Below are 27,955 nucleotides of genomic sequence, written 5' to 3' on the forward strand. Positions count from 1 at the left end.
CCCATTAGGTGTGAATATATCCATCCTCTCCTCCCCCTCAACCTGCCCAACACCCGATGAATGTTACTGCTATATGTGAACATAAGTGTTGAACAGTTAACAGCAATTTGATTGTGAGTACATGTGGTGCTTATTTTTCATTCTTGTGATACTTCACTGAGTAGAATGGGCTCCAGCTCTATCTAGGATAATACAAAAGGTGCTAGATCACCATTGTTTTTTCTGACTGAGTAGAATTCCACTATACATATACCACATTTTATTAATCCACTCATGGATTGATGGGCACTTGGTGTTGTTTCCACATCTTTGTAATTGTGAATTGTGCTGCTATAAACATTCAAGTGCAGATGTCTTTTTTATAGGATGTTTTTATTTTCCTTTGGGTAGATGCCCAGTAATGGGACTGCTGGATTAAATGGTAGTTCTACTTTTAGCTCTTTGAGGTATATCCATATTACTTTCCACAGAGGTTGTACTAGTTTGCAGTCCCATCAGCAGTATATGCACGTTCCTATCTCTCTGCATCCACGCCAACATTTATTGTTTTGGGATTTTTTGATAGAGGCCATTCTCACTGGAGTTAAGTAATATCTCATTGTGGTTTTGATTTACATTTCCCTGATGATTAGAGATGTTGAGCATTTTTTCATATGTTTGTTGGCCATTAGTCTACCTTCTTTTGAAAATTTTCTGTTCATGTCCTTTGCCCACTTTTTGATGGGGTTGTTTGATTTTTTCTTACTGATTTTCCTGAGTTCTATATATATTCTAGTTATCAGCCCTTTAACAGATGTGTAGCATGTGAATATTTTCCCCCATTCTGTAGGTTGTATGTCTGCTCTCATGATAGTTTCCTTGGCTGTGCAGAAGCTTTTTAATTTGATTAGGTCACATTTATTTATTTTTGTTGTTGCTGTGATTGCCTTTGGGCTCTTCTTCATAAATTCTTTGCCTAGGCCAATGTCTATAAGAGTTTTTCCAACATTTTCTTCATGCCTTAGGTTTAATGAAGACAGTGTTTTATGCTGTCCTGGGACAGCAGTCCTAATGACTTCACCTACCCCTGACCAAGCAGGTATTTCTGGTTACCTGTTGGCAGCCTCCAAGCTGCAGATGCTGTCCCATTTGTCTCCATAACAGAGTACATTTCTGTCCTGGTTGCTTCCCCACAGACTTCACCCTGACCTAGAGAGATCAAAAGTGCTACAGGAAAGGGTATAGGGGATGGAAGATTAAAAATAAAACAAAACAAAAAAACAAATATGCTACCATTGCTTCTGGCCTGAATGATTAGGCAATCTTTCCTTGCATTCCCTAAGTCCAGACCTCACTCTACATAGAAGGCATGTTTTCTCACATTTATAGATGGCTGATTATGAAGAAGGAACACAAATTATTAAATTTAGTGAGGATATATATATATATATATATATATGTGTGTATGTATTCCTGCCTTCGGCGTTTTTTTTTTTCTTCTTTTTTTTTAACATACAAATATTTTCAGAAATGCAGTTCAAATAAAAAATATAGAGAGGGCTTAGTTAACCCTAAACTTAACACAAGTCAGCAATGTGCCATAGTTGCTAAAAAGACAAAAATCTAGGTAGATGTAGAAGTAACTGTGTCTAGATCATGTGATATAAGGGTCCCACTTTGTTTGCAATCAGACCATATATTACAGTCTGGGCATCAGTTTCAAGAAGGACATTGACCCACTAGAAAGCATTGATAGGAGAATGACCAGGATAGTAAGAAGTCTGGAAATGATCCCATTCACATAACTAAACATCCTAGAGATAGGGAGTCTCAGAAGGGAAGGCCTAAGGAGAACAAATATGTGAAAAGCTGTTATATAGAGGAGAAAACACACAACTCTCTGGACCAGTGGGCACATTGTGGATACACATGAGAATTATTCAACTGCTTGTCAGTGACGTGAATCCATCCCTGTCAGTTGGTAAATGATCTGTCAGGAATGAAATACAGGGATAAGCACATTAAATAGGAGGTTGGCTAAAAACAAGAAGCCATTCAACTCTAAAAGTATATTAATCTATAAAGAAAAATTATAAATAGGCAGAGTCTTTTGCCATTTAGGCAAAATACTTGCCTAAAATGCCCACTGTTAGAGTCATTTAAATAGGTAAAAGCATTGTTTGTTCTGAAGTATCTCTTTTCAAATGCAATATGTTATCTGGGAAGTGTAATACATTAGCACAAATAGATTTTTCAGGTAAGTAGCTGGAAGGAAATATGGAATCATGGAAATGGCATTCAACTGGAAATCAGAAGATTTGGGTTAGAATCTCCCACTTATTAATGAACTGTGTCGTCTTAAGCAAGTTACTTACCTCTTTGAGTTTCTGTTTCTTCATCTATTGAATGAAAATAAAAATACCTACTCTCAAATACCAAAGTATATACATTTTGCTGGTATAGATCTAGCAGGCATAGTATAGCTCTAGAGCCAATAGTTCTGGTGATATCAGTTAAGGTGGCATGTCCCTCTAACTAACATCTATCAGCTCTCACCACTTTCATTCGGCATGTTACTGGCTATCCTAGCCAATGCAGTAAAGCAAAGAAAGAAATAAAATGCATATGGATTGGAAAGGAAAAAATAAAATTGCTGCTATTTGTTGATAACATGATTGTTTACACAGAATCTCTACGAGAATGTATGGACAACAATAGGTACTATCAAAAGAATTGTTAAATGAATTGTACAAGGTCGCTGAATGGAATAGAAAAGAGAGCTTAGAAATAGATCTATGTTTATAAGAACTTGGTATATTAAAAACAGAACTATAGAGTGGGTGTGGTGGCTCACATCTGTAATCCCAGTGCTTTGAGAAGCCGAGGTGGGAGGACTGCTTGAGCCTAGGTGTTTGAGACCAGCCTGGGCAACATAGTAGGACCCCATCTCTACAGAAAATTAGCTGGGCATGGTGGCATATGCGTATAGTCCTAGCCATTTGGGAAGCTGAGGCAACAGAATTGCTTGAGCCCAGGAGTTCAGGGCTGCAGTGAGGTATGACTGTGTCACCATACTTCAGCCTGAGTGACAGAGACCCTGTCTCTAAAAAAAAAAAAAAGAAAAAGAAAATAGAACTACCACATGATCTGGCAATTCCACTTCTGGATATTTATCTAAAATATATGAAACCAGGATCTCAAAGAGATATTGGCACTACGATGCTCACTGCAGCACTATTCACAATAACCAAGATGTGGAAACAACCTAACCATCCATTGATAGGTAAATAGATAAAGAAAATATGCTACATACACTATTCAGCATTTAAAAAAAAAAAGGAAATTTTGCAATATGTGACAACATGGATGAACCTGGAGAACATTATGCTAAGTAAAATAAGCCAGCCTCAGAAAGACAAATACTGCTTGATTCCACTTGTATAAGGTATCTAAAATAGTCGAATTCATAGAATCAAAGAGTAGAATGGTGGTTACCAGTGGCTAGGGGGAGTGGAAAATGTGGAGTTAGTAATCAATGGGCATAAAATTTCAATCAAACAAAACGAGTAAGCTCTTGAGAGCTGCTATATAACATTTGTTCCCATAGTCAACAATAATATTGTATGCTCAAAAATTTGCTAAAAGGATAGATCTGATGTTGTGTTCTTACCACAATAAAAAAAAATAAAATAGAACTTGATATATAACAGAGATGGCATCATAAATCACTAGGAAAGGGATAGACAAATGGTGCTAGAACCACTGATTATCAATATGGAAAAATAAAATTAGATTCCTACTTCACACTATATATAGATAACTTAAGGGCCTTAAAATGGAAAAGCAAATTTTTAAAGTTCTTAGAAGAAAAAAATTAGAGAATAGCTTTACGCCCTTGACGTAGGACAAAATTTCTTAGGTAAGGCTCAAAAAGCACAATATCATAAAGGATGAATTTGACTATATTAAATGGAAATTTAATATATTACTAAATATATTAATTGTAGTAAAATGGAAAAAGATACCACAAACAAACCTAAAAGTCAAGCCATAGAGTGGGAGAAAATCTTTACAATGAGTACTACTAAAAAACGGTATGTTCCAGGAATTCTAATAAACCAATAAGAAAAAGACCAACAACACAAGAGAAAATGTGCTAAGAATTTGAATAAGCAAGTCACAGAAAAAGAAACCCAGTGGCCAAAAAAATATATGGAAGGGTACTTGACCTCATCAGTCTTTAGAGAAATGCAACTTAAAATCATAGTAAGAGAAACTTCCAGGTGAAGATGGCAAATTACCTCACTAAAATGACAATAAAGATTCTTTATTTGAAAAGCATAAACTCACAGGAATAAATAGAAAGGGAGAAGAGACTACAGCAATAAAATTTTGGAATCTATAAAGCAAATAAATGAAAGACAACTGGGGGGCATGGGCAATATACATAACCTTAACATTTGTACCCCCACAATATGCTGAAATTTAAAAAATTAAAAAAAAAGAAATAAATGGTAAAAATAAATAAATGAAAGACAACTGACATTAAATCTAAGAAAGCTGAACCCCAATCTAGAATTTAAAAAGAAAAAGAAAAGGGGGAGGGGAGGAGAAACGAGTTAAAAAAAAATCTAGAGGTGGGGAAAGCTGGATAGTAACCCATATTGGTCTATGTCTTAGGGCACGCTGCTATAACAAAAATACCATAGTAGTCTGGGTGGTTTAAACAACAAACATTTATATTTCACAGTTCTGAAGCCTAGAAAGTCTGAGATCAAGGTGCCAGCAGATTCCTCTTTCTGGTTTGCTGGCAACTGTCTTCTCGCTGTGCCCTCACAAGGCCCTTCCTCCATAGGTACATGCTTGTGGAAAGAGAGCTCTATCTCTTCCTCTTTGTATAAGGGCACTAATCTCATCATGTGAGTCCCATCCTCATGACTTAATCCAAAACTAATTACCCCCCCAAAGGACCAACTTCCAAATACCATCCAAATACCTAATACTTCCAAATACCATCACATTGGGAGCTAGAGATTCAAGATTTGAATTTGGGTGGGGACGGATACAAACATTTCCTCTATAACAGTCTACCAGGTACCTCAGGCAATGAGGATGAAGGTGGAGTGAAAAATAGAGACTGAGCCGGGTGAGGTGGCTCACACCTATAATCCTAGTACTCTGGAGGTCTGAAGCAGGAGGATCGCTCAAGGTCAGGAGTTCGAAACCAGCCTTAGCAAGAGTGAGACCCCTTCTCTACTAAAAATAGAAAGAAATTAATTGGCCAACTAAAAATATATAGAAAAATTAGCCAGGCATGGTGGCGCATGCCTGTAGTCCCAGCTACTAGGGAGGCTGAGGCAGAAGGATTGCTTGAGCCCAGAAGTTTGAGGTTGCTGCGAGCTAGGCTGACACCACGGCACTGTAGCCTGGGCAACAGAATGAGACTTTGTCTCAAAAAAAAAAAAATAGAGACTCATGGAAATCTTTAAAAAGCCATTAGGTTTCCAGATTCCCTTCCTTGCTTCATGTAGCCAGATCTTTAAAGAGGGTAAAATAGAGTCTCTGGATAAAAGATAACACACAAAGCTGAGGGCAGATTATTCTATAGAGAACAGGAGGATTAAGTGAATGTTTATCTACCAAATACTGATGAGGTGAAGGAAGCCTGTATCCTACAGAAAAGAGAACGGGAAATGCTTCTGTAGGGATTCTGACTATTCTAAGAGAAAAAGCTTAACACTAATGACAAGGTTCCCCCAAGAAAATGGCTCAGTCAAATAACTCTAATTATGAGTCCCATCAGTGAAGAGTCCTACTCTCAATCTCAGAACTTACAATCAGGTTTTTAGTGCCCTACTTTTAAATAGGAGTGAGTATCTACAGATCACCAAATTCCTAAGGAAAACCTAAAAATGAAAGAGAGCAAAACAAACAGAAAAAAGTAACCTGGAGGAAATAGATTCTATAGATTCTACGTAGGAAAAGAAAACTTAAAAACAAAAAATCTAAACAAAATAAAAGAGACTATAGTTATTACTCTTAGAGAGTTAAGAGTAAACATTAACAAGAGCAGAAAACCATAAAATAAAAAGAAAGAAAGAAGAAGAAGAAGAAAAAAAAGAAGGCCAGGTACAGTGGCTCATACCTGTAATTATAATCTCAGCACTTTGGGAGGCTGAGATGGGAAGACCATTTGAGGCCGGGAGTTTGAGACCAGCCTGGGCAACACACCAAGACCCCATATCTATAAAAATATAAAAAACTAGCCAAGCATAGCACACACCTATTGTCCTAGCTACTTGGGAGGCTGAGGCAGGAAGATTGCTTGAGTCCAGAAGATCAAGGTAACAGTGGCATCACTGCACTCCAGCTTGGGCAACAGAATGAGACCCTGTCAAAAATGGAGGCAGGGAGGGAAGGAAGGAAAGGGAGAGAGATGGAGGGAGGGATCGAGGAAGGAAATTCACAGAACCCAGACTTCATCTTGACTAACCTCTATCCAATCCATAAATCTCCCTTAAACATTTCTGACAAAGAATAAGATAGTCTTATGCATGAAGCCCTGCCATGACAAAGAACTTCCTTCTTCCCAGTAATAATAACAACTTGCCTTTAGTGAGTACTAACTATGTGCCTATCCCTGTTTTAAGCCCTTTGTATGTATTAACTCGTTGAAAGTTGGCTCATTCCAAATTTGGACAGCTCTGTCTGTAGAAAGTTCACACAAGACTCCCTCCTATCCTCATGGATCTCTTACTCAGGAGGAATGAGGACTTTCATTTTGAGAAGGGAAGCCCATGGAGAATACAGATGAAGACAGAGTTGGTGTTAATCATTGTGTTACATGTTTATCAACATAAGCACAGTCTACACTGGGCTCTAAAATAATAGTAATAGTAATTGTTAACATTTATTGCTGGTCAAGGTGGCGTAAACCTGTAATCCCAGCTACTCGGGAGGCTGAGGTGGGAGGATCACTTGATCCAACAGTTTAAGACCAGCCTGGGCAACATAGCAAGACCCAAATTTTTTAAAATGTATTGGAGCATATGATCACTTTAGATGTATTTACCTCACTTAATCCACATAAAAATCCTCTATTTCTACAGATAAACAAATTGATGCTTTGAAAGATTAAGTAACTATTTTAAGTTTACAGAGCTAGTAGCCAGCATTCTAGCCTAGGCTGTCTGATCCAGAGGCTGAGCTGTTATTCATGCCAGTCAGCATAAGTTTCAAAGTTACTAGATTTCTGAGAAGTATATAATAGAAAAATCTCTGAACTGGGGTAAGACCTGAGCTCTACTCCCTCTTCTGCCACTTTCTCTGTGATCTTGAGCAAACTGCTTTCTCATTTCCTTAAGTATGAAACAAGAGAGCTGAACTAGATGTTCTTAAAAACCCAAGTCTAACTCTGATAATCAGCATTCCAATTAAAGGGGCCTATACTCCTTTCCCATCTGGAATGTGCCCACCATAACTTTTCTTGGGGCATCCTATTAACATGTAGAGACAATGACGATGATGATGATGATGATGATGAGTGAATACATGAACGAATGAATGAATGACATCTTTAACATTTTCCTTTGCAAAAGGCTGCCCCTGGTCAGATGTTCTCAGAGGAGGAAAGAGAGTTCTTGTTTCCCTTTTTAGTTTTAGTTGCTTTTCATCAGTTAGTTGGCCTCAAATCTCAGGCATAAATAAAGAAAGCCAGCTTCACCTCAAGCCTTTCTCTCAAGGCCCATATGTAGGCTAGAAGCAGAAAGTGAATATGCAGAGTAGCCAATTAGTTCACTGTGTGCCCTCATGACCTCTGACCCCTGCTGGGCCACCCCATCCATTAGCTGTCCTCTTCCCCCTCTACCCACCTCTCTCTCAGTTTGAATCATTGTCCTGCCATTCTCTTTCAGCAAAGAAACATGCTCAGGCATTTGGCCAGCAGCCTCCACTTTCTGCTCTTTTGTCTCCTCCCTCTGTTGCCCTTGTTGCTAACCTGGTCACCACTCCTTGACCCTACCTCTGTTGCCCCTCCTGGGATTGGGGAGGGCAGGGTTTCCTGGGAGGAAGAAGGCTTTTCACTTGGGTTTCATTCCACAAATGAATTTTGATCCTATTCCTTATTGTACAAAATTCCTTGTAATGCTTTCTCTGATGATGATTTGTTTCAAAGGCAAGTGTTTTAAAAAGCCCATATGGGTGAAGACAGCAGTATGTTTCTTCCAGATGTTGGCTATTCCTTTATGAGGTTGGAAAATATGTATATAGTATATAAACATATATAATATTACTTATTACATACATATTCTATTGATTGCGAGGGGAAAAGCTATTTCAAGATTATGGGTGTGTATATTTCTGTATATATTTCTGAAATAAAAAGCAATCATCAAAAGAGGAAAATCAACTAATTAATTTTATTACATTTGAAAAAAGTCTTCTAAGTGTTGTTAGCCTCTGTTAACTCTTCAGAATTCTAGCTCAAAGACAAAAGGAGCTTTTAGTGAGTTAATCAGAAAAGAGCAAGTGCCTGTGAGTCGGACACACTAGATTTAAATCCAAGTTCTACCACTTGTTGACTAGGTGACTTTTGGTAATAATAGTAGCTCCCATTTCCTGAATGCATTCTATGTGCCAAGCACTTTACACACATCATCTCATTTCATCCTCATCATAAACAGTGAGATAGATATTATCAATTACCTCCATTATACAAATAAAGAAATGTAGGCCAAGAAAATTAAATTATTGGCTGAGGGTTGTATAAATAGTAAATGACAGAAAAGGAACATGAACAAGGCATACACGGCTCCGGACTTCTTAAGTCCAGTGCTGTACTTCCATGAAATTACAAAGTACAGTCCTTAAGTTATTTAACTTTCATGAGTTTTGGTTTCTTCACCTATAAAATTATCCATCATCTATCTGTAAAGTACCTAATAGCAATGACTAACAACTGAATGCTTACTATATTCCAGTTTTCTAAATGCTGACATTCCTTACTTCATTTAATCCTCACAAAGTCCCAATATATAGGAACTATTATCCTCATCTTACAGAGGAGGAAACTGGGGCTTAAAAGGGTAAAGAAACTAACCCAGATCACACACAAGTTTTGAGTGGTAGAGCTGGGATTCTAATTTGAGCCTGTTCAGTCCTTGAGCCCATGCTCTTTCCACTTTCCACTCCATGACAATTACCTCAAAAAGGCCAACTGAGGAAGATATGGTATATACACAGAGAGGGCTATAGGAACACAGAGGTGGAGGAAATTAATTCCAAATGAGGATAATAGGGACAGCTTTATGGAGAATGTAGAAATTTCCTTGATGAAAATTTACTTTAATGCCAGAAAGGCTCAGAAATACATTTGTTTCATAAAGATACATAAATACACCCTTATTATGTACCAATGTTGACACTAAAGAAGCAAGCCTAATGTCATAAGCATGCCTAATAAGTAAATAAAGCAGGTACTGTGTCTTACTCATCTAAGTACTACTTACCCCCTCCCTTTCCCTTCCTATCCCATCTATAATAGTACCTTGCACATAGCAGGCACTCAATAGATATTGCCAAAATGAATAAGTGAATGATAACCTCAGGAAAGATTTGGTTCAGGGCCTTGGGGGGATGCTATCTATAGTCCCAAAGCTTGAAGACCCTCTTCCCTCTCATCTTTCTCCCTGCAGCTCCTCTGACAAGCCCACAGGCTGAGTGACAGGAGACCCCCTATACCAGAGATGATTTATGGTTCTTTGTTATACAAATCCTTTCACATTCCTCCCCATCCTCTTTTTGCAGCCAATTCATCATGATATTTAAATGAAACTTTGGTTAGTGAACTATGGCTCACAGCCCTGAAGACAATTGTTCAGGGCACCTTCTCTAGTATTCAGTTCTAAAAAAGACCATTTTGCTACCACAAATATCTTAGATTTTCCCACTTTTCCCACGGACCCAGAGAAATGCCTTTACTTCTACCTTAGAGAATCACAGGTACTCAGCCTGAGCAGTGAAAAGAAAGAGGGTAACATACAGCTAACAGGAATGGAAGGCAATGCTTGGTAATTGCTCCATAATTAAAATACTAGAAGCCCCAGGGAAGATAAAACCATGGTATTTCAGCCTAGGCTGCAGAATAACTTTGCAAAGATGCCTCAGAGGTGTTTTACTCAATGCTCTGGGAATCCCAGCTCTGTTTGGTCAATCTTCCATCGAAATGATGATGGCAAATTAAAGTGAAACTTTCTTGATTCTTCATGCCATTAACATTAAGCTGATGGTATACTGATCCAAGTAAATCCTTTGTCACGGCTATATGAGTAAAACAGGACTACACACTTCCTGCCTCTGTCAGCTTATTTCAATCTTAAGCTTATTTCAATCACATAACTCCTGGGATGCGATATATGCTGCCATTATCTTGACTGTCAGTACAGACAGTAGAACTGAGACTTAAACTCTTGGGCAAGAAGTCACATATGCTAACTCTAATACAAGATCATGTAGAAATGGGCACTTTTTATTTATTGATAGTTATATAATATCACCTTACTGTGAAAAGAACTGTGGCTGTTAGATACTAATTCCATGATATTTTATAACCAAGAGGAAATGATGCCTTCTAATTTCCTACTGCATGATGCTAAACAAACCTACTGCTTCTCTTTATGCCTTATTTTCCCTTTGTATACAATTAGGAGACGAAAGTTTTGCTTCCTATCCACCTAAAAGAAAACTCAAAATGCAACGTAAAACAACAGAGAGATATATTATAAAATACTGTGTTCCCAAAAAGTTGGGCAAACATCTCAACTCAGTGATCCACATCATACTTTAAATGTATCAAAAAATCTTACATAATATTCTTTAAAAAAAAATCAAGCCCCTTGTATACTATTAATAGTTTAGAACATTCAAAATTTTAAGTAATAAATTTGCTTTAAAAAGAAGTTCAATTAAACTTACAAAGTTCCTTGAGTTCACCCTAGATACTAGGTGGTATAAAATATTTTTATTACATATATTATCAGCTGAAACATTTATCATATACTGTCATTGCTTCCCACTTCTTAAATGTAAGCATTTACCTTTGACCTATATGGCGTTAACATTTTATTGTTCATCCCAAATGATTCTGTTTCTGTTTTGTTGTCTGTAAAATAAAAGTCTACCCCAAAGCAATTAGATGAAACAAACGGCATGCATTTAAATGGAGAACGAGTTTTTAAAAATATTAAATCTTTATACAATTTGTTAACATTCACATTCATTATGAATACTATCATATATGACAATGTGATTTTGATTTTTCCTTAAGAATTTTGTCCCCAAATCTGAATAACAATTCTATGGGAGAACTATAGTTCCCAAACTGTGCCCCAAAGTACCCCATGGTGGAACAGTAGTCCATAGGGCAATATAGAATATTCAAAATTTTCAAATCACAGTGAAAATCAACATCTGTTGGAAATTATGTGAACCACTAGTATGAGTCAGTCATAGTTTCAACATTAGATTTTATCCTTTTGATAATGTCATATCTTTGCATAGATAGGTTTTCTGTAGTTGCTGTGTGAAAAGCAAGTACTTACTATGTGAATATCCCTATAGAACAGGACATGAGTGTGTCAGCGTCCAATGTGAGCCCAAGGTTCAAGAGGTTATGCAGCACCCAGCAAGCTCATATATCTCATTGGCAAGACATTATAATTATTTTAAAATTAAATAGAAATGTTTTTTCTTTCAATTTACATGTATTATTTTTCAAATGGCTACTAAGTTGTGAAATCATAAATATGTGTTAAGATATTTGGACTTAACAACTGAATTTTAAGGTATTTCTTTTAGCCTGAGTTGTGAAAAATTACTGAGACACTAAGAGCATAGTTAATCAAGAAAGTTTGGAAGCCTTGATTTTTATCAGCTATAAATTGAGTCTACTAAAAGTATCTACAACATAGGATTGCAGTGAGATTACATGGGTTACATACAAAAACCATTTAAAATAGTATTAGGCACCCTGTCACGGTAGTATTATTACCACCTCATTACCTAGACAGTTCTCTTCAATGATCTTACACTCATTTCTATGTGACAGAAGAAAGAGTTTTGAAGTATGTCTGTATCTGTAAGGTTAAAACTTTATAACTGCCATCATAATCAGATGTTTTAATTTAAATTTACTATCTGGGAAGAAAAGTGGAATTACTCCATTTCTTTATTTTTTTTTAATTTCTTTAATTTTTAGGTCTTCTAGGATTGAAATTTCCATCACGTTATCTTGTTTTAAAAAACCAGAAACACAGAATTTGTTTTTGCTATATAACAGTTTTTAAAAATAGTAATTAATAACTCTTTGGCAACAGGTTTATATCTTTTCAGAAGAAAACCTTTCTGCTTTTTAAAAATTATTTTATTTTTTGTGCTAATCTTCTCTGTATTGTTCCAATTTTAATATAGGTGTTGAAGTGACCATTCAAAACCAAATTTTTAAAAAAATTGTGTTTAAAGAAACCTTTAATAAGATTTTTGCCCTCCTCCCACTTCCTACTCCCCAATTAAGACTTCCCATAAGCTGTTCTGCTAAGGAGGTGAGAAGAATTAACTTGCTGTATATTGATTACAGCCTTTGTCTTACTATAATCTTGCTTAGCGAACTCCTCAAAAATGCTTCATTTTTCTTTTTCAAAATTTTTTTATTTTTATATAATTTCAGACTTCTAGAAAAGTTGTATGGTTGGGCATGGTGGCTCATGCCTATAATCTTAGCACTTTGGAAGGCCAGGGCAGGAGGATTGCTTAAGGTCAGAAGTTCAAGACCAGCCTGAGCAAGAGCAAGACCCCGTCTCTACAAAAACTAGAAAAATTAGCTGGGCATGGTGGTATGCTCCCAGAGTCCTAGCTACTCAGGAGGCTGAGGCAGGAGGATAGTTTGAGCCCAGGAGCTTGAGGTTGCAGTGAGCTATGCTGATGCCACTGCACTCTAAGTGGGGTGACAGCAAGACCCTATAAGAAAGAAAGAAAAGAAAGAAAGGAAGGAAGGAAGGAAAAGTTGTAGAAATAGTACAAAAAATTCCTGTATATGCTTCACTTAATTTCCTAAATATTGGTATTTTACTATATCTACTTTATCATTTATACCTTGGCCATTTTATTAACAGTGTCTGACAGATTTCTCCATTCTAAATTTATAATTTTTCCCTTTGTAATTAATAAATATCTTATGGGGACATACTTTGTGACTATGTAAATATCCTGTTTCTCATCCAGATTTCACGAGATAGTTTTCTCATCCATTGATGATTCAATTATTACTATGATGGTTGTCAAATAGTGACTTTCTAATTCCATTATTCCTTCTATATTTATTAGTTGACATTCTACTAGGACTCACTTTCCCTTCTCCCACATTTATTTATTTACTCTTTTATTTATTTATATATCTGCATATTTTATTCAGTGGGTTAGTATACATCACTATCATTATTTATTTTTATGCTTAATTGGTTCACATCTGGCCAGTAGGAATTCCTTTAAAATGACTCTTGGACATTTTGACATATCCCATATTTTTTGAGCACTTTCTAACTTACTAGCTTAATAAGATGTTCAAGGTTCATCTTGTACTTTCCCAGCCCCAGCCCTGGAATTGCCCAATTCTCCAAGGAGCTCTGGTTCCTTTTATTATTATTTTTTTTCCTGGTTCCTTTGAATAGCAAACAGAATTTAGAAACCAAGATCTGGGAGGTAGGTGTACTCATTGCTCCTGGAATGTCATTGTTTCTGGGCCTTCTCAGTGAATAGAGCTAGGTAATACATATACACGTATGTATATGTGTGTGTGTATACACATATACACAATAAACACATACTCATACCCATTTTAAAAACCACAAGTTTATACTGTCATGTCCAATTCTAATCCAACGCTACAGGATTCATTCTCCTCTTTTCCCTTTCTAGACTTGTAACTCTCTTCTCTCTTAGTGAGGAAACTAAATCCCATTATCCATAATATATTAACATTTACTTATTTGCCTAATCTTAGAATACACAGTAGTTTTAGAATTGCTACCCCAAAAAAGCCCACCACTGCAAAAAAAACTAACTAAAAGTTTAAAATTTATTTATAGTTCATTTATTCTGTAGTCTAAGAATATATATTAACAGTAAAAAAAATTGTGGCTGGGTATGGTGGCTCACACCTGTGATCCTAGAGTTTTGGGAGGCTGAGGCAGGATGACTGAGGCCAGGAGTTAGAGATCAGCCTGAGCAAGAGTGAGATCCCCTCTCTACAAAAAGTAGAAAAATTAGCTGGGTGTGGTGGTGCATGCATGTAGTCCCAGCTACTGGGGTGGCTGAGGCAGGAAGATCACTTGAGCCCAGGAGGGTAAGGTTGCAGTGAGCTATGATGATGCCACTGTACTCTAGCCAGGGCAACAGAGTAAGGTAAGACCTCGTCTCAAAAACGAAAAAAAAAAATTGTAAAGTTACTTGGTTGGGGTTAGTCCCTGAACACACATCTGCTTTTCACTATGATTATATTATTCATTAGAAACTGTCAGATTCATTTGTTTGTATTCCATTTTAGGATTTTCTCGCCATGTGTGTGTGTGTGTGTGTGTGTGTGTGTTTTACACTATATGAACATTAATATGGTTCCAAAAAATAATGCTGTTTAAAAAGGAATATCTAAGAAAAATGTCACTTCATGTCCCTTCCACTTAGTCTCCAGCGCCCCTACTCATTTTCTATAGGCAACCAATCTCATTAGTTTCAGGTTTATCCTTCCTGTTTTTCTTTTTTGGTCAAAAAAGGAGATACATGTATATTTTCTCATTTCCCTTATTTTCTTATACAAAAAGCAGTGTACTATAGATACTCTTTTGTATTTTGCTTTTTTCACTATACAATATATCCTAAAAATCATTCCTAACCAGTTCACAGACATCTTTCTCATTCTTTTTTATAGATGTATAGTACTCTACTATGTGCTTATACCACAGTTTATCCCAGGGGTTCTCAAACTTTTTAAACAGAGGGCCAGTTCACTGTCCCTCAGACTGTTGGAGGGCTGGACTATAGTATAAAAAAAAACTATGAACAAATTCCTATGCACACTGCACATATCTTATTTTGAAGTAAAAAAACAAACGGGCAAAAACACCCCCATGTAGCCCATGGGCCGTAGTTTGAGGATGACACTTCACTCTCCTCCATATGGGCATTTAGGTCGTCTCAATTATGTTGCAAATACAAACAATGCGGCAGTAAATAAACTTGTGAGTACGGATTTTACATTGCTGGAGGTGTAAATTCAGGTGTAAATTCAGGGTAAATTCTTAGGATTACTAGGCCAAAAGTAAACACATTTGAAGTTTTTTTGATACCTATAAAGGTTTTTGTTTTTTATTTTTTTTGTTTTTGAGACAGAGTCTCACTCTGTCACCCAGGCTAGACTGCAGTGGCATCATTACAGCTCACTGCAACCTCAAACTCCTGGGTTCAAGCCATTCTCCTGCCTCAGCCTCCCGAATAGATGGGACTACAGGTGCCTTCAGCTAATTTTTCTATTTTTAGTAGAGATAGGGTCTCACTTTTGTTCAAGCTGGTCTCGAAGGGATACCTACAAGGTTTTAATATAAAGATTTAAAGTAGCTGTGACAATATTCATTACATATTTGTCCACACAGATATGGTTTCTTTTTGTTTTGCTTTGTTTTTGTAAGAGACAAGGTCTTGCTTTGTCACCCAAGCTAGAGTACAGTAGCATAATCATAGCTCACATAGCTCACTGTAGCCTTGAACTCATGGGCTCAAGGGATCCTCCTGCCTCAGCCTCCCGAGTAGCTAGGTCTACAGGCACACAAAACCAGGCCTGGCTAATTTTTAACAATTTTTCTTAGGGATAGGGGTCTCACTATGTTAGCCAGGCTGGTCTCAAACTCCTAGCCTCAAGCAATCTTCCCTTCTTGGCCCTCCAAAGTGCTGGGATTACAGTGTTAGCCACCACACCCAGCTCATGTAGGTGTTTTTCTTTTAGATTTTGAGTCACCAGACTTTATATGTCTTTTAAGCACCACAATTATACCTTAACAAATGCATTTTGATGTTTATATGCAAGTGAATAACAAAATACTTCCTAAGTAGAATTCAATTTTGCATTTATTTAATTAGACTTTAGCTCCAAGAGTAATGCAGTATAAAAATAATGGGGGTAAAGATTCCTTAGATCTGTGAAACAATAGGTATATAAGGATGGATCACATTCTGCCTGTGGGAATGATCAGGAACATAACACTTTTATATCTCTAAGGAAGAGGTATTTCCTCCCAGCAGAGCTGATAATCTGAAGTTGCTGGAAACATGATGAATAGCGAAGGGAGCTGGTGTGCTGGTGCTACAGGGCCTGGCTAATTATACTGTAAATCATGCAAATACTGACATGTTGAACAAAAAGCTTCTTCAGACATCTTCTACTTCTGGCTAAAACAACAGTTCTTTAATAAATAGGCAGATCGGTAATTATCTCAAGCTGAGAATATACAAAATGCTGACATTAACCCCTAGAGATGCAGACAAATTTTATGGCTTTGAAGTCTGTAAGGCATTTTAAAAATGCTTTATAAATATGATTTGACACTCTTGATTAGGCATTCTGGGAGTAAAGACAACTAACTCCCACCCTCCACTCCCATAGTCTATGCTCAGTACCATAACATTATTCTGGAGTTTTATTATTTGCATCTTTGTTTTGGGGGGCTTCCCTTATGCAGAGTCTAGGATTTGCAAATAATTCTCTACTCCTTAGAATGGTAAATGTTTTATTTGGAAACCTTTGTGGGATTTGGGCTTTCACAGATGGAGATCAAAGATAAGAATTAGTCCTCTGCTCCACTGCTGACCAATAATGTCAACAAATCCTCCCTGTCCCTTTGTCTTTCCCACTATAAAGCAAAAGAATCTCTCTGTGGTACACATATTGATATTTTACCCCTTTTGCTTTATCATTTATACTTTGATCATTTCATTAACATGGTATCTGCCAAGTTGCCCCACTGTAAATTTGTTATTTTTCTCTTTGTAATTAATAAATGCTTTGTGGGACATACTTTATGAATATATCAATACACTGTTTCTCATATGTGGTAAAGAATTCCATGAAGAGGCCACAAATTCACAGCAAGGTCCTCACTAGATCTTAAATATGGTATTTAAGCCACCTCAATGCCAAATAGTCTATATCTGAAGAAAACCCAATTTTGGCATCAATGATGTGAGGTAATGCAGCCTTATTTAAAGAGCTTAAGCTTTGGAATCACACAGATTGGGTTCAAAATACAGCAAGGCCACCTGCTACCTATATGTGAAAGGCAAGCTACTTAATATCTCTGGGAGCCTTAGTTTCTTCCTTAGAAAAATGGGAATACTATAATATCAACCTTACAGAGCTGTGGTGAGTTCATGAGCTCATATAATCTGAAAAGTATTCAGATTCAATGTGGCAACCAGTAGGCACTCAATAGCTATTTTTTTTTAATTTTTTTTTTTTTTTTTGAGACAGAGTCTCACTTTGTTGCCCAGGCTAGAGTGAGTGCTATGGTGTCAGCCTAGCTCACAGCAACCTCAAACTCCTGGGCTAAAGCAATCCTTCTGCCTCAGCCTCCCAAGTAGCTGGGACTACAGGCATGCACCACCATGCCCGGATAATTTTTTCTATATATATTAGTTGGCCAATTAACTTCTTTCTATTTATAGTAGAGATGGGGTCTCGCTCTTGCTCAGACTGGTTTCAAACTCCTGACCTCGAGCAATCCACCCACCTCGGCCTCCCAGAGTGCTAGGATTACAGGCGTGAGCCACCACGCCCAGCCTCAATAGTTATTAATAAATAATGGGGATATTATTTTTGTTTTGAACCCTGATGAATATTTTTTGGATGGAGACATTCTGCCATATTATACACCTATATTGTCAATCCAGCTTTAAGTCAGACTGACTTAAAATTAAAAAAGCAAATTCCACTGTGAATTCTCTCTGGGGAACTAAACAGTGGGGTCTATGGACCCAGAGATCATGCCAACTCTTTACTTCAAGGTGGACAGTACATTGAGAGTTAGTAAGATGATTTCAGAGAGCCTGTTATTCCAGCCTGGAGTGCCACCATGAGGTCAGCTTTGGTTCTGGCAATATATTCTTAAATTCTGTCCTAATTACAGGGCTACTTGAGTAGTTACATTTACATTGCATTATATTTGCATTAAAACCTGAAAAGTACACTCTGTTGACTCCTAATGGCAAAACAGTATAAGAATTTATATTTCTAAAGTATTAGAGTATTGGCAAATCTTGAGAAATTGAAATTGAAAAATTAGCCCCAGGAAAAGTGAGGTTTTTGTGGCACTGTGTGAATGGCTGCTGGGTTTATTACCTATAGCCAATCACCCTCTCCTCAACTTACTTTTTAATTAAAAGACACTGAAGCTATGGTCCAGGGTTCTAGCCCCCTTGCAAAGAAATAATAATTCCTATTTCCAAATAACCATTACAAACTCAACTCAGATGTCCCACAGAAGTCTCAAACTCAACATGTTTTGAATTAAACTTAATATTGTCCTCACACAAACCTAGCCCTCCAGTACACCTCATCTCCATGAACAGATTCACAATTACCCAGTTACCTGAGTTTGAGACCTGGGAGTTATTTTAGGTTTCTTCCTCTCCTTCTATTCCCCCACATCCAATCACTTTATCTCCTTAATGTCCTTTAGAACTGCTTCTTTCTCATCATCCTACTGCTACTGTCTTCTTCCCTCACCAGACTACTATTTCAATATTCTCCTGGTTTTCCTGACTCCAGACTTGCCTCTTCTACATCACTGCTAGAGTGTTCTTGTTATTTTTTTGTTTTGTTTTTGGGGTTTTTTTTGAGACAGAGTCTTACTCTGTTGCCCAGGCTAGAGTGCCATGGCGTCAGCCTAGCTCACAGCAACCTCAAATTCCTGGGCTCAAGCAATCCTACTGCCTCAGCCTCCCAAGTAGCTGGGACTACAGGCATGCGCCACCATGCCCGGATAATTTTTTCTATATATATTAGTTGGCCAATTAATTTCTTTCTATTTATAGTAGAGATGGGGTCTCGCTCTTGCTCAGGCTGATTTCAAACTCCTGACCTTGAGCAACTCACCCGCCTCGGCCTCCCAGAGTGCTAGGATTATAGGCGTGAGCCACCACGCCTAGCCTAGAGTGATCTTTTAAAATTAAAAACTGTTTATACCAATGGCTTAACATCCTTTAATGGTTCTAAGTGCCTATCAGATCAAGGGCAAACTCCTCAGTGTACACAAAAGGCCCTTCACAAACTAGTCCCTACCCATGTGTCCAGCTCCATTTCTTGCTACATTTAGCTTTGTTGAACCACTACTAGAGCCCCAAACATGACAGGCCGTTTTCATGCCTATTGTTCCTGCTGTTCTCTCTAAATATCTTTACTTGTCTTAGCAGGTGCCCAGCTAGCTCAGTCAGTAGAGCATGATACTCTTAAATATCTTTGCCTGTCTTTTCCAATTGGTCTACATCTTATTTTTTTGAGACTATGCAAGCTTTATCTTCTATACAAAGCCTTTCCTAACTTTCCACAAGCACATCCCATCCTACCACCCAGAGCAACTACTCCCTTACTTCCTATAACTTATACCACATTACCTAAAGAATTCTCTTGCTCTGTTTGAAAACAGCTTTCTATCCCTAGCTGACTCTAAGCTACTTGAGAGTAAGGACTATGTCTAATTCATTTCTGTATCCTGGCCTACGCATGCTGGAAACACTGTAAAAACAACAATAACAAGGTTTGTTGAATGTAAAGCAGGGAGTAGAGGAGGAAAAGTTTTTATAAACATACTTTTAGGGCATGGAGTGATCACTCTGTACACAACAAGTTATCCCAACTAGCTCCCACTGTAGTGTTATACAGACTTTGTGTTCTCACTTGTTACAGTTGAGAAACCATGTGTGTCTACCAGTCAGACCATACTGGTTTTTAGAGAAATTCCAGTTATACAAAACCATGATTCAATTTCCTCATCACTTTTATTGACAATGCCTCTAAATTGTTTTGTTTTGTTTTTTCCCCCAAGAGGAAATGGTTCCTTAATGAGTCAGGTGGACTTTGCAAGGTACAAAATGGTATGTCAGTTTCTAGCTCACTTCATTCATTTATTCAGCCAAAGTTATTACAAAGCACCAAGCAAAAGACATATATCCATTCCTATGTCTAAATTCATAAGAGTTTCAGGGATCTTTGTCCGTTTTATTTCACTTCATTAATTCAACAAGATTTACTGACCACTTACTATGAAACAGGCTCCATGCAAAGTAAACATAATATGAAGATAAATGACATGCAGCTCAAAGCTCAAAGTCTGTGGACAAATGTGGAAACATCATTTCAGTGTAACAGGAAAAGAATTAAAATACAGGTACTTACAAAGTGGCATGAGGACTCAAAGAAAAATGGACTATGTCAAGGAGAAGATATCCAGGGCAAGTTTCACAGAGAGGACATGTAAACTGAGTTTTGAAGAATGTATGGAGTTTGCAGGGGAGGAAAGGGAGAGAAGACATTCCAAGAAGAAAGAAAAATATGTACAAAGATTCAGAGTTAGAAGAAGTAAAACTGAAATGAGATGAGGAAACTGAAGCTTAGAGAAAATAACTTGCCTAAGGTCACACAGCTGATAAGTGATAGGGCTGAGAAATGAATCTGAGCTGAAGGTGTTTGTGAGAGTTTGTCACATTTCTTGAGAGTGCTGAAGCTGAAAAAAAGGTCGAGAACCACTGTGGAGGGCCTGGCATACATGTTACAGGAGTTCAGGCTACCTTCAGTAGACAATGGGGAATCATGAGAAGTTTTTTTTGTTTGTTTGTTTTTATTTCAGCATATTATGGGGGTACAGATTTTAAGGTTTCAATAAATGCACTTTCCCCCCTCCCCCGACAAGTCTGAGTCTCCAGCATGACCATCCCCCAGATGGTGCACATCTCACTCATTATGTATGTATATACTCACCCCCCTCCTCCCTCCCACCTGCCCAATACCCTATTACTGTAGTACCTATGTGTCCACTTAGGTGCTGCTCAGTTAATACCAGTTTGCTGGTGAGTATATGTGGTGCTTGTTTTTCCATTCTTGGGATACTTCACTCAGTAGTATGGGTTCCAGCTCTAACCAGGAAAATATAAGATGTGCTATATCACCGTTGTTTCTTAGAGCTGAATAGTACTCCATGGTATACATATACCACATTTTATTAATCCATTCTTGGATTGATGGGCACTTGGGCTGTTTCCACAGCCTTGCAATTATGAATTGTGCTGCTATAAACATTCGAGTGCAGGTGTCTTTTTTGTAGAGTGTCATTGGATCTTTTGGGTAGATGCCCAGCAATGGGATTGTTGGATCAAATGGTAGATTCACTTGTATCGCTTTAAGGTATCTCCATATTGCTTTCCACAGAGGTTGAACTAGTTTGCAGTCCCACCAGCAGTGTAGGAGTGTTCCTCTCTCTCCGCATCCACACCAGCATCTATTGTTTGGAGACTTTTTGATAAAGGCCATTCTCACTGGAGATAAGTGACATCTCATTGTGGTTTTGATTTACATTTCCCTGATGATTAGAGATGTTGAGCATTTTTTCATATGTTTGTTGGCCATTCTTCTGTCTTCTTTAGAAAAGAGGTTTTTAGAGAATTAACATAGTCTCATTTGGGCTTTAGAAATATAATTCCAGCAGTAATTCTTATTCTTGATTGCAATTAGAATCACTTGAGGGCCGGGCGCTGTGGCTCACGCCTGTAATCCTAGCTCTTGGGAGGCCGAGGCGGGCGGATTGCTCAAGGTCAGGAGTTCAAAACCAGCCTGAGCAAGAGCGAGACCCCGTCTCTACTATAAATAGAAAGAAATTAATTGGCCAACTGATATATATATAAAAAAAAAATTAGCCGGGCATGGTGGCGCATGCCTGTAGTCCCAGCTACTCGGGAGGCTGAGGCAGAAGGATCACTCAAGCCCAGGAGTTTGAGGTTGCTGTGAGCTAGGCTGACGCCATGGCACTCACTCTAGCCTGGACAACAAAGTGAGACTCTGTCTCAAAAAAAAAAAAAAAAAAAAAAATAGAATCACTTGAGAATCTATCAAAAATTACTAGGGAGTCACTCTAAATAATTAAGCCAGAATTTCTGGGGGTGGGACCCAGTTTTCTTTTGTTTTTTTAAGTTCCTTGGGGATTCTAATGTGTGGTTAGGGTCAAGAACTACTGCTATAGAAGAACAGACTGAAAGACGGAAAAGGACTAATATTTATTAAGTACCTATTATGTTTGAGACTTTGTTCTTAATGCTTTATATAATAACTACAATCGGTATGTATTAGGATTTTATGTATTTCTAGTATCCTGACCCATCTCAACCATTTTGAGCCCTCTGTGGTGAACAATTATGCTAATCCTAGCCTGCAAGGTAGATATTATAATCCTGTAATTTCTATTTTACCAATGAGGAAACTGAAGCATACACCAGTGAAATAACTCATCCAAGATTACTAAATTATTAATGACACAACTGAATTCAAATATGTCTTTGTGATGCCCCAAATCCATGGTCCTTCCACTACACACCACTGCCTATGAGCCTAGTTTAATCCTCAGAAAAATTCCAAAGCCGGTATCATGATCCTCATTTTACAAATGAGGAAATTAGTCCCAGAGGCCGGGTGCGGTGGCTCACGCCTCTAATCCTAGCACTCTGAGAGGCCGGAGGTGGGCAGATCGTTTGAGCTCAGGAGTTCAAGACCAGACTGAACAAGAGTGAGATCCTGTCTTTACTAAAATAAAAAAGATAGAAAGAAATTAGCTGGACAACTAAAAATATATAGAAAAAATTAGGGCCGGGAGCGGTGGCTCACACCTGTAATCCTAGCACTCTGAAAAGCCGAGGCGGGCGGATTGCTCAAGGTCAGGAGTTTGAAACCACCCTGAGCAAGAGTGAGACCCTGTCTCTACCATAAATAGAAAGAAATTAATTGGCCAACTAATATATATAGAAAAAATTATCCGGGCATGGTGGCGCATGCCTGTAGTCCCAGCTACTCGGGAGGCTGAGGCAGTAGGATTGCTTTAACCCAGGAGTTTGAGGTTGCTGTGAGCTAGGCTGATGCTATGGCACTCACTCTAGCCTGGGCTACAAAGCAAGACTCTGTCTCAAAAAAAAAAAAAAAAAAAACAAATTAGCCAAGCATGGTGGTGCATGCCTGTAGTCCCAGCTACTTGGGAGGCTGAGGAAGGAAGATGGCTTGAGCCCAGGAGTTTGAGGTTGCTGTAAGTTAGTCTGACGCCACACACTCTAGCCTAGGCAACACAGTGAGACTCTGTCTCAAAAAAAAAAAAAAAAAAAGGAAGGAAGGAAGGAAGGGAAAAAGGGAGGGAGGAAGGAAGGGAAAAAGGGAGAGAGGAAGGAAGGAAGGAAGAAAGAAAGAAAGGAAGGGAGGAAGAAAGGGAGGGAGGGAGGGGGAAGGGAAGGGAAGGGAAGGGAAGGGAAGGGAAGGGAAGGGAAGGGAAGGGAAGGGAAGGGAAGGGAAGGGAAGGGAAGGGAAGGGAAGGGAAGGGAAGGGGAAAAAGGAAAAAGGAAAAAGGGGAAAGGGGAAAGGGGAAAGGGAAAGGAAAGGAAGGGAAAGGGGAAAGGGAAAGGAAAGGAAGGGAAAGGGGAAAGGGAAAGGGAAGGAAAGGAAAGGAAGGAAGAAGAGAAAGGAAGGAAGAAAGAAGAGAAAGGTAGGAATGAAGAAAAGAAAGGAAGGAAGGAAGACAGGAAGGAAGGAAAGAGAGAGAGAGAGAGAAAGAAAGAAAGAAAGAAAGAAAGAAAGAAAGAAAGAAAGAAAGAAAGAAAGAAAGAAAGAAATTAGTTTCAGAAAGGTTAATTTGACCAGGTCACGACTAATAGGTACGGAGGCTGGGAGGGATTTAAATCCAGACCTGTATAACTCCAAGTCCACGCTTATGAAGGCAAAGTATATAGTACATATTCAACACACAATACTTCTTTCCTCTGAAAGAAGGGAAGCAAATTGAGTTATGAATATAATCCACAGTATTATTCCTAATCGGCAGGGCCATCCCTAGGTTTTCTCTTCTTCCTTCTTGGGTCCTAGGAGGCTGAACCTCTCTTGAACTATTAATCCTAGAGTCCTTTTTGGGAGGGGAAGAGAAAGCAGAACTCTGCCATAATGCTCACCATATTCACCTAGAAAAACTTTAACCTTGGATAAGTCCAACACTACAAACTTCTTCACACCCTTATCTAAGCAGCTGAATCATGCTAATTTGTCTCTTCTCAAATTAATTGTCCCAAATCTCAAATGGGCATTCACTGCCCAGCAATATTACTGCCTTTCCTCAGTAATTTCATTTCTCCACTCTTAGAGAATATTATTTCATATCATTTCTTCTTTCCTAAACCCTCCAACACTCTCTGACAGAATTCCATTCCATCTCCATCCCATAATTCTCACTTCGCTGTGGCATCAAAAACTTACACTTTTATACTGTTATCATACTATAAAATTTACAAACATTCCCTAGTGCCCATCTTTAAATACATCAAAAACAAAAAGCAAAAACCTCCTTTGAACCCACATTTGCCTCTAGCTACCACCTACTTCTCTGATATCCTTTTCAGCTAAACCTTTGGTTAAGATTTGGTTTCATCAATCTCCACTTATCCACTTTTCATCACTCAATCTTCTCTATCTACCGGTGCCCCTGAAACTGGCATTAATCAGGAAGTCTAGTGACCTCCACATTGCCAAATGAAGTGATCTTTTCTTTGTCCTCAGCCTCTCAACAGCCTTTGGAACAGCCAATTGTTACCTTCTTGAAATCTCCTTTTGGCTTTGGTGACACCACATTCCTCATCTTTCTACCTCACTGGTTGCTTCCTATTTCACTTGCTTCTTCTCAGACTCATGTTCTACAGGTATCTCCTCCTCTACCTGATCTCTAAATGTTATATAATATAACGGTCAGTCCTGGGTCCCCTTCTATTCTCTATTCACACATTTTCTCTAAGTGTTCACATTCAAGCTCGTGCTTTTGGATATGGGTTTGTCACCACTTACATAGCAACTGGATTCTAAAGTCAGCTCATAAAGAAATAAAATGTCAAAAAGAAAAAAGAAAAAGAAACAAAATCTCATAAAATTGACTTCTTTTTTGAAAATTCCCTAAATTGCTCATAAAGCATAGCAGTTGTGGTTTCATACTTGTTAATTTTATACATGGGTGAGGTCCTATTTATGTGCCAAATTGAAGATCGACACACTAATAAGCCCTAACAATTAATTTTTTCTACCATGTTGAAACAAATTGTTTTTATTGAGCAATAGATAAAGTACTTGGGAAATTCCTATTTTTAAAGAGTACACACTTGGAAAAGCAAGATGCTTCCACTATAAGAGGGAGACAGGGAATGAATCCATCTGAGGGACTAGAAGATTCAGACCTCCTCATTTCATAATCACGTCACATGTGCTTTCCTTGAGTATAAAGGAATCGCCCACTATATCAACTATTAATATTTCTCATTCTCTTTGGCTTAATATGTATAACTGAATTTTAATAAGTTAACTGCTTGTATGATGTAACTTCTCTGTACCATTTATACGTTTATGACTTCCAAATTTACTTCTCTAGTACTGAACTTTTTTCCTGAGCTTCAGGCTCAGAACCAACTATGTACTTGGCCATCTCCACTTAAAATCAACTAGGCATCCTAACACATCCCAAACTTATCAATTGATTCCACCTTCCATGTCCCACCTGCACCAAAAAAAACCATTCTTCTCTTAGTCTCTCTTAGCTCAGTAAATGGCATACCATCTACCCAGCCAAAAACCCTAGGAGTGATCTTTCATCCCTCTCTTTCCCTCTCCTCTGCATGAGGTACATTTAGATCTATCTCCAAAATATACCCCAAATATATCCATTTATGTCCATCAGCACAGATACAAATCTAGACCAAACCACCATCATCATTTCTACTTTGACTGGTCTCCCTGTTTCCACTGTTAGCTTTCCCTTCTCCAAATAGCTAGAGTAATCCTTTATGAAACATTCGCTCATTCATTCATTAAATATTTTTTGAGAGTGCATGGGAACTGGGGATACCACAATGAAGTAAAGTAGATCCCTGTGCTCTGGGACACTCATTCCATAAGAGGGAGGGGCAATAAACAAGTAAATAATTTTGTACAAATGCAAGGGAGAAAATAAAAATTAAATGTGATAAATTAAATCATGTTGCTCTCTCCAAAAACTATTTATTTATTTATTTTGAGACAGAGTCTCACTCTGTTGCCTGGGCTAGAGTGCCGTGGCATCAGCCTAGCTCACAGCAACCTCAAACTCCTGGGCTCAAGTGAGCCTCCTACCTCAGCCTCCTGAATAGCTGGGACTACGGGCATGCGCCATCATGCCCGGCTAATTTTTTCTATATATTTTTAGGTGTCCAATTAATTTCTTTCTATTTTTAGTGTGTGTGGGGGGGAGGGGGGGTGTCTCGCTCTTGCTCAGGCTGGTTTCGAACTCCTGACCTCCCGCCTTGGCCTCCCAGAGTGCTAGGATTCCAGGTGTGAGCCACCGTGCCTGGCCAAAAATTATTTTGAACAGTTTTCCAAGGTGTTTAAATTCCAAATTCCTTAACCATGACCTTGTTACAAGATTCTGTACGATATGGTTTCTGTTTGTCCCTCCAACCTTCTCTGCATAACTCTTCCACACTGCAACCTGGCTCCAGTCACACCGACATTCTTTCTATTCCTTCAACGTTCCAAACCTTTGCCCTTCAGGCACCAGTTTCCCTTACCTGGAAGCTGTTCCCAGATCTTGGAAAGGTTGCCCCCTCTTGGCTCAAGTATCACTCCAACAGAATGAATTTAACTAATCGAGCTAAAAGTTGTCCCCCGCTTCTCTACCAATTACACCTTTTTATTTGTTTCACAGCACTTATTACTTTCAGAGATTTATCTTGCTTGTTTGTTAACAGTTATTTACTGTCCCCACTAAAATGTAAGTTCCCTAAGAAGAGGAATTTGAGGATGCTGTTTACCAAAGTACCTCTCAAAGTCTAGAACAGTTCCCGGCATAAAAGGATATTTATAAATATTTTTTAAAAGAATTTATAAATAATGGCGGATGCCATGACAATAAAACTACCGAGTTTCTCACCACAGCCAGGCTCCGCCTCCTGGAGCCACTTCCTCTCACAGCGAAGCCGGAGCCGCCTTTTCCTTCAGGGCAAAGGGAGTCGTCTGCGCAGGCGCCGTAGAACCGCGGGGTTTTCTGGGTAAAAGATGGACGTCCACGATCTCTTTCGCCGGCTAGGCGCTGGGGCCAAATTTGACGTGAGACGCTTCTCGGAAGATGCAGCTAGATTTCAGGTACTGGGCGCAGGGCCCGAGGCCCCTGTAACTCCGAAGGAGCCGGAGCCTGAGGATGAACCGGCTGCTGGGGGAGCCTGCGCACACGGACATCCCTTCGGGCATTTCCCCTCGTTTTGTGTTCAGCTTACCGCAGACTTCCCTGGTTCAAGCCTTCTAAATGAATTCTTTTCGTATCCTATCGTAGACCTAGTTGGGCTTGGCATGGAGACGCTCTTTCCCCGCTTCTTAGTTTATTCAACGCAAAGTTGGAATCTTTCACAGAGAACTTTTTCTCGAAAGTGGTGAAAAAATTTTCAACAACAGAAACAACCAAAAGTGGAGAAAACGGATTCTTTCATTGTAGTCTACCCATGGTTAGCTTGGGATGCGTGTAGTTGTACTGGGTATGGTTCTTTTTATTGCTCCAACCCCATGGCGTGTTAAGTAACCAATGAGAAGAGCGATTTAGAAATGGGAGATTTTACATAGAGAAGTAGTGAGTGA

The 27,955-nt window shown here is 38.5% G+C and overlaps 1 protein-coding gene and 1 long non-coding RNA gene across 2 annotated transcripts in view; one reads left to right on the plus strand and one right to left on the minus strand.

Annotated features, from left to right (window-relative positions):
• LOC105880949 (uncharacterized) overlaps positions 1–27,344 on the minus strand; it is a 67,498-nt gene extending 40,154 nt beyond the window's left edge. The window contains exon 1 of the long non-coding RNA XR_012913056.1: positions 27,258–27,344. This is a non-coding gene — a long non-coding RNA (uncharacterized LOC105880949). The remainder of the gene's footprint in view (positions 1–27,257) is intronic.
• Positions 26,550–27,955, plus strand: part of DDX52 (DExD-box helicase 52) — a 26,372-nt gene continuing 24,966 nt past the window's right edge. The window contains exon 1 of the mRNA XM_012740958.3: positions 26,550–27,469. Within this exon, the coding sequence (XP_012596412.2) occupies positions 27,383–27,469 (87 nt within the window). The 5' untranslated portion in view covers positions 26,550–27,382. The remainder of the gene's footprint in view (positions 27,470–27,955) is intronic.

This window comes from Microcebus murinus, chromosome 18 (genome assembly GCF_040939455.1).
Source record: "Microcebus murinus isolate Inina chromosome 18, M.murinus_Inina_mat1.0, whole genome shotgun sequence".
Lineage (NCBI taxonomy): Eukaryota > Metazoa > Chordata > Mammalia > Primates > Cheirogaleidae > Microcebus > Microcebus murinus.